This window comes from Nycticebus coucang, chromosome 2 (assembly GCF_027406575.1).
Source record: "Nycticebus coucang isolate mNycCou1 chromosome 2, mNycCou1.pri, whole genome shotgun sequence".
NCBI lineage: Eukaryota > Metazoa > Chordata > Mammalia > Primates > Lorisidae > Nycticebus > Nycticebus coucang.
Genome location: NC_069781.1, coordinates 172,923,113 through 172,935,717, shown reverse-complemented (window position 1 = coordinate 172,935,717; position 12,605 = coordinate 172,923,113). Strand labels below are relative to the sequence as shown.

Below are 12,605 nucleotides of genomic sequence, written 5' to 3'. Positions count from 1 at the left end.
TCAAACTCTTGGGCTTAAGCGATGCTCCTGCCTCCGCCTCCCAAGTAGCTGGGACTACAGGCGCCCATCACAACATCTGGCTATTTTTTTGTTGCAGTTGTCATTGTTTAGCAGGCCGGTGCTGGTTCAAACCCGCCAGCCTCGGTGTATGTGGCCGGCGCCGTAAACTCTGAGCAAGGGGTGCTGAGCTGGAGAGCACCTGTTTTTTATTTGTTGCGCCCTATCCTGTATTGACCCTGACCTGCTATCAAGAGGGCCCCTCTGGGTTTGTGCTAGGGCAGGGAGGGGGCAGGACGAGGACTCAGCTGCAGGTCCAGCTCCTCAAGGCCACTTGGTGTCTCAGCCCCTCCCAGGAGGCAGCTTGGGCCCCCGCTGGCATAAAGGTGCTGGGTTTGGTTGGGGCTGAGGCTGAGGGCTTGGGACCACGCGTAGATTGCAAATCACACGTCTGCAAGGATCCCTCCCAAACCGAGGAGGGGCAAGACTGAGATTCCATTTCCTTCACAAGGGTCTTTGTCCCCCCAGAGCCTCCCTTCTCTGGAGAGCGGAGGGGGAGACCGCTTCTTTGGTCCGTTAGTGGGAAGAGCGGTGACTGCAGCGCCTTCCACATCCTCCGCCACACAGGGAGCCTCCCGCAGCCCGGAGCCCACCTGTGCCTCCCTCGCCGGCCCCTGGGCCCCTCCCCCGAGGCGTGGCCCCTGGGGCGGGCTGGGGAGGGCAGGGAGCCCGGGGCCAACCGGCTCCTTCCTGCCTTCCCCTGCCCTGGCTCCTGCCTGACCGCAGCCACGTCTGAAAGCGCCTCATTGTCTGTGCTGGGACGGGCAGCGCCGGGCAGAGGGACAGCGCCGGGCAGAGGGACACCGGCGGCCGCGCGGGCAGCGCAGGACACGGGGCACTGTGCCCGGCACCGGAGCGGGTCCCTGCGCCCGAGTCCTCGCTTGTCATAACCCAAGACAGCGTCATCCCCAAGATGCCCTTCTGAGACTCCTGCCCTGTTTCCAGATTCACTCCGCCTGGGTCTCCGGGAGCTTCCAAAAGCTTGGGACTCCCCGACTCCTGTCCACGCCTCTTGGAGCCCCCCGCTCGCTGTCACCGGGTGCCCTTCAGTAGTTTGAGGACCCTAAGGAGCAAATCAGCCCCTGCAGATTCTTCCCCGCGAAGAGAAAGAGCTGGCTGTGTGTGGAACTTGGAAGAGACGACGTCTGGGAGGCTTTGGGAGCCAGAGAGTGGTGTCTCCCTGCCTGTCGCGCCAGATCGGCGGAGACGCCAGGCTTTGCGGTAAGATGGTTCACCGCTCTCCTGGCGGGATGTCCCCCCTCTCCGGCGTGCTGGGAGGGTCTTGGCCCTTTGCACAGCTAGGGAGGCTCCTTGATCCTGCAGCTGGGGCGTGGGTGATGTGAAGAGCCGACTGTGGCTTTCCATCAGCAACAGCGAAAAGGCGTCGCTGCTGCGGGCACAGGTTTGAAGGAGTCTGGCTGGGGCCTCAGCTGGCAGGGAATCACTGTTGGGGTCCCTTATCTCTAGAACCTTGAGTTTCAAAGTGCCTGCTTTTCCATAGAACTCTTAAGAAAAACTAGCTTGGAGAGTCCATTTGGAACCTCATCCAATGAATCGTGGTTGTGCACCACTGCTTCTGCCAACAGAACAGGACCCTCTGAGCCTCAGGATAGGTGCCCAGCAAATGGTGACTTTCCTTTCTCTTCCCTCTAAAGCCAGAGTCAAGTGACTCAAGGTTCCCATTTTTGAGGAAGGGAAAACTGAGGCCTAAAGAGTAGAAAGGACTTGGCTGACCTGCAGCTGTGGGTGACCAGGTCAAATGCGTGTGCCACTTTCTGCTGCTAGGGCACTAGGGTCACCTGGGCCTGGTGGGGCTATTGTCCTTGGGTTTTCCTGAGGCAAAAACTGTCCCTTGGGATCACAGAATATGATTGTGACCCAGGATTGGGAAGATTCCTGGACAAATATATGTAAGCTTATAAGAATACTATGTGCCAGACATTGTTCTGCTTTACAAATACTAATTTGTTTGATCATCAGATGGTTTCACGTCAGAATTCTACCAAACCTTTAAAGAGGAATTAGTACCTATATTACTCAACCTGTTCCAAAAGGTAGAAAAAGAAGGAAGACTACCCAACACGTTCTATGAAGCAAACATCACCCTGATCCCCAAACCAGGAAAAGACCCAACAATTCATTTGATCTTTAAATAAAGCCCATGAGTTGGGTTGTATTATTTTGCTGACTTTATGGCTTTTTTTTTTTTAACAAAGTGGGCAAAGAGAAAAAAAGTAACTTAAGCAAGATCACATGATCGATCGTGGTTCCTACTCTTGACCATGATGCCCTATGCCCACCTCACTCTAATGAGACACACAGGATCCTTCCTCGGGTGTCCTAGGAGGAAGTAGGTACTGAAAGGCATGAACAAGAGGGCTGTGGATTGGAATACTAGCATTAACAATGATTTGCTGAGCATGGTGGCTCATACCTGTTATTCTAGCATTCTGGGAGGCAGAGGCAGGAGAATCACTTGAGGTCAGGAGTTCAAGACCACCCTAAACAAGAGAGTGTCTGTACTAAAAAATAGAAAATTAGCCAGGCATGGTGTGTGGCCATAGTCCCAAATACTCAGGAGGATGAGACAAAAGGATGGCTCGAGCCTAGTAGTTTGAACTTGCAGTGAGCTATGATGATGCCACTGTACTCTGTCCCAGGTGACAGATCAAGGTTCTATCTCAAAAAACAAAAAAGGGCTTGGCGCCTGTAGCTCAGTGATTAAGGCACTGGCCACATACAACGAGGCAGGCTGGTTTGAACCTGGCCCAGTCCTGTTAACAATGACAACTGCAAAAAAAAGAAATAGCCGGGTGTTGTGGCAGGTGCCTGTAGTCCCAGCTACTTGGGAGGCTGAGACAAGAGAATCACTTGAGCCCAAGAATTTGAGGTTGCAGTGAGCTGTGACACCACGGCACTCTACTGAGGGCGACAAAGTGGGACTCTGTCTCAAAATAAATGAATAGAAAAAAACGAAAAAGAAACAATAATTTCTCAATATTGCCAAATACTCAGTCCATATTAAAATTTCTCCGATTACCTATAAGGTCTCTTCCTTTAGCTGGTTTGTTTGAATCAGAATCCAAACATGGTCCACACCTTGTATTTGGCTATAAGATGTTTTGCATCATTTTCTTCTAACATGGTCTCTTTATTTTGCTTTTTATGCCACTGGCTTCTAAGAACGACTTACTCTTTAAAAATAATGAATCTAAAACATTAATAGGGGCCAGGTATGGTGGCTCATGGCTGTAATCCTAAGCACTCAGGGAGGCTGAGGCAGGAGGATGACTTGAACTCAGGAGTTTGAGACCAGCCTGAGCAAGAAAAGACCCCATCTCTACTAAAGCTGGGCTAACTCGTTACCTAGGAAAAAATTTAGAACCGAGTCTTACACAGTTCTTAACAGTCCCTTGACCATCTTGCCTGTAGGAATTAGTCAGGTTGTGTCAGTAATCCCAGTTACTGAGGAGGATTGCTTTGAACCTAGGAGTTTGAGGTTGCTGTGAGCTAGGCTGATGCCACGGCTCTCTAACTTGGTCAGCAGAGTGAGATTCTGTGTCAGATAAATAAATAAATATTAATAGCATTAACTAGAGAACATTCCAGATTATCCATGTAGTTAAGAGGGCTCTGTTAATACCTAGGGAAACACAAGAGAATGTGCTAAATGCACAGTCCCACCCCATACCTGTATGTGTTGCTATGGAGAAGAGGTGGGGAGCCCAGAAACTTCAGAGTCCTCTAGCCTTAAGGCTCTCTCGTTTAGACTGTTAGATGCTGTCCTAAGTGTATTTCAAGGATCTCCAAAGCTCAGAGCCAAGGATAGGGGTTTGTATGTTGAATTCTCAGCTGTTCCAAATTCCGCCCCAGAGCAGCTCTGAGCCAGGGAGACTTGAGGCTCCTTTCCCAGACTAATTAGAATTCATTTCCTGGTGGATTCTAGAAGGCAGATCTGTTTCCTCCATTAGCATCTGGGCTGCACAACGGCTGCCCCCAGTCTCTGTGGATGCCAGGCAGCTGCATCATGGGCACTGGCAGAGAGATAGCAGATCAGTCAGGACGTGGGGACCAGGCTGGTCTGCCACCGCCTGGCCCCGCGCAGAGTCCTGAGTCAGTGAGGAGGCACTCACAGCACAGAGGCAGGGAAGCCTGGAGAGTGTTTGACAAACCCTGATGATTCCTGGTCATCTGAAGCAGAGCATTCAGGAAATGAGGTGGAAAGCTGCGGGTTGCTGCGTGGAGAAAGCACGATCAGACATGTGGTGTGGGCAGTTCTGGTGACACTGTAGAGATGGACCAGAGGGCTCCAGGTGGGGGATTTTGACAGAATCCAGGAGAAGGGTATGCCAGGACTAGTGTGACCCTCTCGTGGTGGACCATTCTCTGGGATCACTGTCTGGTCCCTGACCATCACAATGGTTTGTCTTTAATGTCCCCAAGTACTCTGGCAGCTCCACCAGGACAGGGACTCTGGGCATTGAACTTCCTGGACTGAATCTCTTCCTTTCTTATCTTTCCTGTATTTTCCATCTTCTATCCATTTTTCCATCCTTTTTTTTTTGTTGTTGTTGTTCTACTTTTTACATTTCCTCAATTGTATCTTTCAACTCTTCTATTACAATATCTAAGGCAGTTTGAATCCAAGCACAAAAAAACAGATATACAAGAAATGATATGGCTCAGGGTCCGTAGCTCAGTGGTTAGGGCGTGACCACATACATGGAGGCAGGTAGATTCGAACCTGGCCCCCGCCTGCTAGACAACAATGACAACTGCCACAAAAAAATAGCTGGGTATTGTGGTGGGCACCTGTAGTCCCAGCTACTTGGGAGGCTGAGGCAAGAGAATCACTTAAGCCCAAGAGTTTGAGGTTGCTGTGAGTGGTGACATCACAGCACTCTACTGAGGACAACAAAAGGAGACTCTGCCTCAAAAAAAAAAGAGAAAGAGGCAGAGTCTCCTTTTGTTGTCCTCAGTAGAGTGCCTCAAAAAAAAAAGAGAAAGTGGGCGGCGCCTATGGCTCAGTGAGTAGGGCGCCAGCCCCATGTGCCGAGGGTGGCGGGTTCAGACCCAGCCCCGGCCAAACTGCAACCAAAAAATAGCTGGGCGTTGTGGCAGGCGCCTGTAGTCCCAGCTGCTGGGGAGGCTGAGGCAAGAGAATCGCGTAAGCCCAAGAGTTAGAGGTTGCTATGAGCCATGTGACGCCACGGCACTCTACCCGAGGGCGGTACAGTGAGACTGTGTCTCTACAAAAAAAAAAAATAAATAAATAAAGAGAAAAAAATGATATGGACTCTTAGTACATTTTGTGCTTTAGCTGTAAGGTGTATTTTTTTTTTTCTGGTTTTGTTTTTTCTTTTTGTTTTTTGTTTTTGTAGACAGAGTCTCACTCTGTGCCCTGGTTAGAGTGTCATGGCATCATAGCTCACAACAACCTCAAACTCTTGGATTCAGGTGATTTCCTGTCTCAGCCTCCTGAGTAGCTGGGACTATTGGCACCTGCCACAACACCCGGCTAGTTTTTCTATTTTTAGAAGAAACAGGGTCTCACTCTTGCTGGTCTGAAACTCCTGAACGCAGGCGATCAACCCACCTCGGTCTCCCAGAGTGCTAGGATGACAAGTGTGAGCCACGGCACCCAGCATTGTGTATTTTGGATAGTGATTTAACCAAAAATTCTACTGTGAGGCAAAGAGAAAAAAATGTATCTTATCTATGTATCTGTGGATCAGTAAGTGTAGAACATAAATCCTAATCTTTCATTGTAGAAATTCTATAGAAAAAAAATGCCATAAATAGTACGTTGTCACAGTAACAATCTAATCTTTTCTCTTTTCTTTTTTTTTAAGCTGTAAGGTGATTAGCAGAACAAACAACAGTTCTGAAAGCAGTTGCCTCTCAGGGGTAGGATTCTGGATCAAGAAAATGATTTGTCATAATTATGGTTTGTTTTGTTTTTTTTTTTAAGACAGCCTCAAGCTATCGCCCTGGGTAGAGGGCCGTGGCATCACAGCTCACAGCAACCTCCAACTCCTGGGCGCAAGCCATTCTCCTGCCTCCGCCTCCCAAGTAGCTCGCACTACAGGCACCTGCCACAACACCTGGCTATTTTTTGGTTGCAGCCATCATTGTCGTTTGGCAGGCCAGGATGGATTCAAACCTGCCAGCTCAGGTGTATGTAGCTGGTGCCTTAGCCACTTGAGCCACAGGCGCGGAGCCAATTATTTGTTTAATAATGGTTTTAGTTTAGTTATTTTTAAATAGGTAGACACTATGTTCATATGAGCCAACTCAAAATGTGCCAGAAAGGTCTACCGTGTTCCCCAGTCCATTGTCTCAGGGGAAATAAGATTATCACTTTCTTGTGTAAACTTCCAGAAATTTCATATGCTTAATCAAGTTATATGTATTACTTTGACAAGAGTAATTTTTTTACTAGAAATATTTGGTTCTTTTTAATCAGCTATTGATGGTATAATAAAATAAATTTAAGTGGCACCTAATTTAAACATTTAAGATAGTTCACTGTAGGGTAATCAACATACTTTGTTCAGCCTAATAGTCAAAATAATGCCTTTTTTTCAGGAAAGGAGACATAAAGGGATAATTAAAATTATAGCCAACAATTTGGGTTCATCTAGACACTTACAGATGCTTTTGTAGGCATATTACAGGCACAATGTTAAAAAACCAATCTGCTACATTTAAAAATAACAGTAAGATAGAAAAGAAAAAATATATATTTCAGAGGTAATGTCTGAAATTAAAGAAAAATATCCACCAAATATCACAACAGATCTTCTAATGACTAATTTTAACATTAAGATTGTTGTTTGGGGGAACAGCTTTTCTCTTTGAACATTTAATTAAATGTCCAATGTATTAAATAATTTACAGAGAGAAATAAGTTCTGTGTTCTGTACAAATTATAGGACCCATGAATATAATAGCCTTCCCTCCTGCCCCCAGCAAAGCTCAATTTTTCAATGGTCTCAGCAGAAAATCAACGGTTCACAATTTATTTTTTATTTATTTATTTTTTTTGTAGAGACAGAGTCTCACTGTACCGCCCTCGGGTAGAGTGCCGTGGTGTCACACAGCTCACAGCAACCTCTAACTCTTGGGCTTACGCGATTCTCTTGCCTCAGCCTCCCGAGCAGCTGGGACTACAGGCGCCCGCCACAACGCCCGGCTATTTTTTTTGTTGTTGTTGCAGTTTGGCCGGGGCTGGGTTTGAACCCGCCACCCTCGGCATATGGGGCCGGCGCCCTACTCACTGAGCCACAGGCGCCGCCCACGGTTCACAATTTAAACAGAATTTATAACATTATAAAAGTTTACAGAACCCCTATCTTTTCATCATTTTTCTAACAATAAAGAATACAATGACAGAATTGAATGATCAGAATGTAAAAAATGTATGTGCACAACTGCATAAATTGTTCTTATCATTGAATAGGGGTAAAACCTCAGAAACACACGATGACAATAATGAAGAAAAACTATATTGAAAGTAATTTTATTATGACAAAACATTTTTTCAGTGGCTTGAGAACAGCCACTCTGCATGGGTATTGGGCGGGGGGGAACTTTCTATTCCTTCTTTAGCCACTTGTACTTCATTTCCATCTCACTACCTAAAAAACAGATGATGCTTTTTAGTTTATCGTTCTCATCACCACCATTAAAGACTTGCTATAAATTGGAGGCAGAGTTCCCTCTGGGGAGGGCCTGGGGAGGGCAGCAGGGACAGGGAATGTCACTTCTCTTTGCCTGATTGACCGTTTCCCTCTAGTGGGGAGGTCTCTCTAAAAGAATCACCAAGGGAGGAATTTAGAGAGGAAGGGGAGGGGCTTTCCAGGATACAAACTTCACTGGACCCAGGCTTAGGAGTAGAACCCACCATGAAGCCCTGCACTGGGGGTCTGGCCCTTGGATTTAAGTCCCTGCCCTGCCCCATACTAGCTAAGTACTTCTGTCACTAGCCCCATTATCTCAGTTAAAACAAACAGATAATGATTTCTATCTCCTAGGAACTTGGAAGGATAAAGTTCAATGATGAACCCCAAAGTATGAACTGGCTTGGTGCTCATAGCTCTGTGGGTAGGGTACTGGCCACATACACCAAGGCTGGCGGTTTCGAACCTGGCCCCCACCTGCTAAACAACAATGACAACTGCAACAACAACAACAAAAAATAGCTGGGCATTGTGGTGGACACCTGTAGTCCGAGCTACTTGGGAGGCTGAGGCAAATGAATCGCTTAAGCCCAAGAGTTTGAGGTTGCTGTGAGCTGTGATGCCACGACACTCTACCGAGGGCGACATGATGAGAGTTTGTCCTCAAAAAAAAAAAAGAAAGAAAGAAATATGAACCACAGTACCTGCGTGACATTTTGTTTTTAACTTTGAACCCTTGCAGAGGTGCCTGTGGCTCACTGAGTAGGGCACTGGCCCCATACACCAAGGGTAGCGGGTTTGAACCTGGCCCCAGCCAAACTGCAACAGAAAAATAGCCAGGCTTTGTGGTGGGTACCTGTAGTCCCAGCTACTCAGGAGGCTGAGGCAAGAGAATCGCCTGAGCCCAAGAGTAGAGACATGGTCTGCTCAAAAGTCAGACCCTGGCTTCTCTTAGTGGTATCATGGACACAAAACAGTGGAAGCAAATGTTGCAAAAGCAATGAAGAAATTTCCAGGCCCTTCCCTTCCAAAGTCACCTGCATGAGATCACTGCAGATGTAACAGGTGCAAGTGGAAAATGTTCCAGGATCTTGGGATCAGGGAGCTAGCCTCAGAGTTCCTTCTACCCTGGAGACATGCATGTCAATCTTAAGGGATCTACTAACTGACCCAGGGGTGTTTCCAGACTACAGGACAGCCTGGGACATGCTGGGATTTGAAGCATAGGTGACGTGAGTATGTCTCCGCTGGGCAGAGAGCTCTCAGGGACAGGGGCTTTCTTCTCTCTAGACATAGCTCAACACTAACAGTCACAGCAAAGTGGACCTGTGTGTGATACTGCACCAAGCCCTCCCCTCACAGGACTGGCAGCAGCCTTCCTCACACCCACCCTAAGAGGCAAAATGCTGCAACCTCCCTGTTAGAGAGATGGGAATTGAGCCTTACCCCAGATCTGATAGCTCGTAAATGACAGGGCTGCGACTCAAATCCAGCCCTCTCTCCTCCAACCTTCATGCCCATTTAGAAAAATGCCCAGGTCAGGCCTGGGGAGGGCAGCTCTGCTCCCACCTTTGGGGAGCTTTCTGTGTGCATGGCTATAATACCTCTTCCTGGGGGTCTGGCGCCATCCCTCCTGTTTTTGTAGGTGCTGGGGAACCTCCAGATTACTCTCATGGATTTGTGATCAGTGCTGGCCAATCTCCCAGCAGCCCTGGACAGGAGTGAGTCCCTTCAGCAGGCCTGGGACAGAACTCTGCCCTCACGTCACTGCTTCCCCAGGTCCATCCTAGCTCCCCTCACCTGGTCTCCTTGCAAACTCCCCAGGCTCTGGGAGGCCACCCTCACTCTGGAGGCCATGCTGCCTCCAGCACTCCACTCCCCATGGGTGATGGCAACTGTTGGTGTTCTTTGTCCACTTCATGTCTTTGTTGTTCTTGTTATTGAGACAATCTTGCTCATAGCTCACAGCAACCTCAAACTCTTGGGCTCAGGAGATTCTTTTGCCTTAGGGAAAAAAAAAAGTATGAACCACAGTACCTACCTGTAGTCCTGAGTAGCTGGGACTACAGGCACCCACCACAATGCCCAGCAATTTTTAGAGATGGGGTCTTTCTCTGGCTTAGGTTTGCCTTGAACCTGTGAGATCGGGCAATCCATCCGCCTTGGCCTCCCAAGTACTAGGATTACAGGCATGAGCCACCACACCTGGCCCACATCTTTGCTTTTTAAAAAATTTATTCTCCTGATATAGGCCTAAATTTGATTATTTTAAATAACAATAGTTGTACCAGCTTGTTAAAAAAAAAAACAAAAAAAACAACCGGGCGGCGCCTGTGGCTCAAGGAGTAGGGCGCTGGTCCCATATGCTGGAGGTGGCGGGTTCAAACCTAGCCCTGGCCAAAAACCAAAAAAAAAAACAAAAACCATGGCATGTAGAAGCACAGTATGTAGAAAAGGCAGGTCGTCAGCTATGGGTATTACTGCATTCTCCCTCCTGCTCCACATTCCTCCAAAATCCTAAGAGCCAGGTACCAGTATTATCTCCCTTTACACATAGGCAAACTGAGTCACAGGGGAATTAAATGTTTGACCCATGATCTCAGGCTCAGAAGTGACAGAGTCAAGATTCAACTGCAGGAAAACTTTGACAACCACCAAAGTGTCCATCAAGCCACTTAGCTCAACAACCTTGAAGTGTCTCCCTAAGAGAAATTCTTAAGCAAAAATGAGAATTCAGCATGAAAAATAATACTTCCCTGTCCGATACACAGACAATAGGCAGGTGGGTAGATGCCATACTGTCCTGCAACTGGACATTTGCTGTCAGCATAGACTACAAGATCATGGCTTATGTCCTCACGTGCCGGAAGAGAGTGGAGATCATCTGTTATTCAGGCCCTCGGGTTGGGTGGCCGAGTTTGGGGCTGTTCCCTGGGAACACTGGGTCTTAGGATTTGCGTGAAGGCCAAGATCCCTAACCGCTGCGCTTCCTCCGAAGGCACCAAGGCGGGCGGCATGTGGCTGCCGCGCATGTCCAGCTCAGCGGTGACCGCACTCCTGCTGGCACAGACCTGCCTCCTGCTCTTCCTGGTCTCGCGGTCAGGACCATCATCCCCGGAGAGCGGCCAGGAGCGCGTGCACGTGCTGGTCCTGTCCTCGTGGCGCTCGGGCTCGTCCTTCGTGGGCCAGCTCTTCAGCCAGCACCCCGATGTCTTCTATCTGATGGAGCCCGCGTGGCACGTCTGGGCCGCCCTGTCGCAGGGCAGCGCTTCAGCGCTACACATGGCTGTGCGCGACCTGATCCGCTCCGTCTTCCTGTGCGACATGGACGTGTTTGATGCCTACCTGCCCTGGCGCCGCAGCCACAACCTGTCGGACCTCTTCCAGTGGGCGGTGAGCCGCGCGCTGTGCTCGCCGCCCGCCTGCAGCGCCTTCCCCCGCGGCGCCATCAGCAGCGAGGCGGTGTGCAAGCCGCTGTGCGCGCGGCGGCCCTTCGGGCTGGCGCAGGAGGCCTGCCGCTCCTACAGCCACGTGGTGCTCAAAGAGGTGCGCTTCTTCAACCTGCGGGTGCTCTACCCGCTGCTGCGCGACCCTGCGCTCAACCTGCGCATCGTGCACCTGGTGCGCGACCCGCGGGCTGTGCTGCGCTCCCGTGAGCAGACGGCCAAGGCTCTGGCGCGGGACAACGGCATCGTGCTGGGCACCAACGGCACGTGGGTGGAGGCCGACCCCGGGCTGCGCGTGGTGCAGGAGGTGTGTCGCAGCCACGTGCGCATCGCCGAGGCCGCCACGCTCAAGCCGCCGCCTTTCCTGCAGAGTCGCTACCGCCTGGTGCGCTTTGAGGACCTGGCGCGGGATCCTCTGGCCCAGATCCGTGCGCTCTACGCCTTCACCGGCCTGAGCCTCACGCCGCAGCTCGAGGCCTGGATCCACAATATCACGCACGGGGCCGGACCCGGAGCGCGCCGGGAAGCCTTCCAGACCACGTCCAGGAACGCGCTCAACGTCTCCCAGGCCTGGCGCCACGCGTTGCCCTTCGCCAAGATCCGCCGAGTGCAGGAGCTGTGCGCAGGGGCGCTGCAGCTGCTGGGCTACAGGCCCGTGTCCTCCGAGAATGAGCAGCGCGACCTCGCCCTGGATTTGCTGCTGCCTCGAGGCCCAAGCAGCTTCAGCTGGGTGTCATCCACCACCTATTAGGCTGTGCCTTAATCGAGGCCCCACTTGTGGCTGTTGTTAGGCCTGTGAGGCGAGTGCATGGTTCAGAGAGGGGTGGGGCACGCAGGGAAGCAAATGCTTCTTCCGCTAGGGACTGGGAGTGCGGCGCATCCTGCCTGAAATGGGAAAGAACTGAGTGTGATTCTTGGCTTTCCTTTCAGCCCTCTGTATGAGACGAATTCCCATCAGGTGCACTCTTCATGGAAAGTGAAAATCTTGCCCCCACTTTCTTTGACCACACGGAGAAAATTCCGATGACTTGGATTCCACTCAAGCCTCTCTTTCCTCTTCACTCTCTCTTCCTCTGGAATTAATCCTGCAGTAGCTGAGAGGGATTGCCCAGCCCTGGCTGTGAGCAAAAAGGGCACTGCAGTACCTGGCCCCTGAAGGCTGCGCATCGTGCGCGCGCGCGCGTGCGCACACACACCCCTGGAAAACCCCTGTTCTCTTCTCCGTATAACTGTGACTCCACACTCCATCAAAACCGTTGGCCTTTATATTCCCCTGTGTCTTCAGCGAGAAATCAGACAAAACTACTTACAGAAAAGAACATAATAATGTACCTGTGTGATACAAATAAGAGTTTACAGCCTGCAAAGTTTGAAAGGCAAATGCAGATATGAAGGGACTTGTTCAAGGTCATACAGTGAA

At 50.0% G+C, this 12,605-nt stretch overlaps 1 protein-coding gene across 1 annotated transcript; it reads left to right on the top strand.

The window, feature by feature from the left end:
- Window positions 1-846: 846 nt before the first annotated feature.
- Window positions 847-11,936, top strand: LOC128560782 (carbohydrate sulfotransferase 6). The gene is made up of 2 exons (XM_053554228.1): window positions 847-1,278; window positions 10,738-11,936. The coding sequence occupies exon 2, from the start codon at window positions 10,755-10,757 to the stop codon at window positions 11,934-11,936; it is 1,182 nt and encodes a 393-aa protein (XP_053410203.1). The 5' UTR covers window positions 847-1,278; window positions 10,738-10,754.
- Window positions 11,937-12,605: the final 669 nt, after the last annotated feature.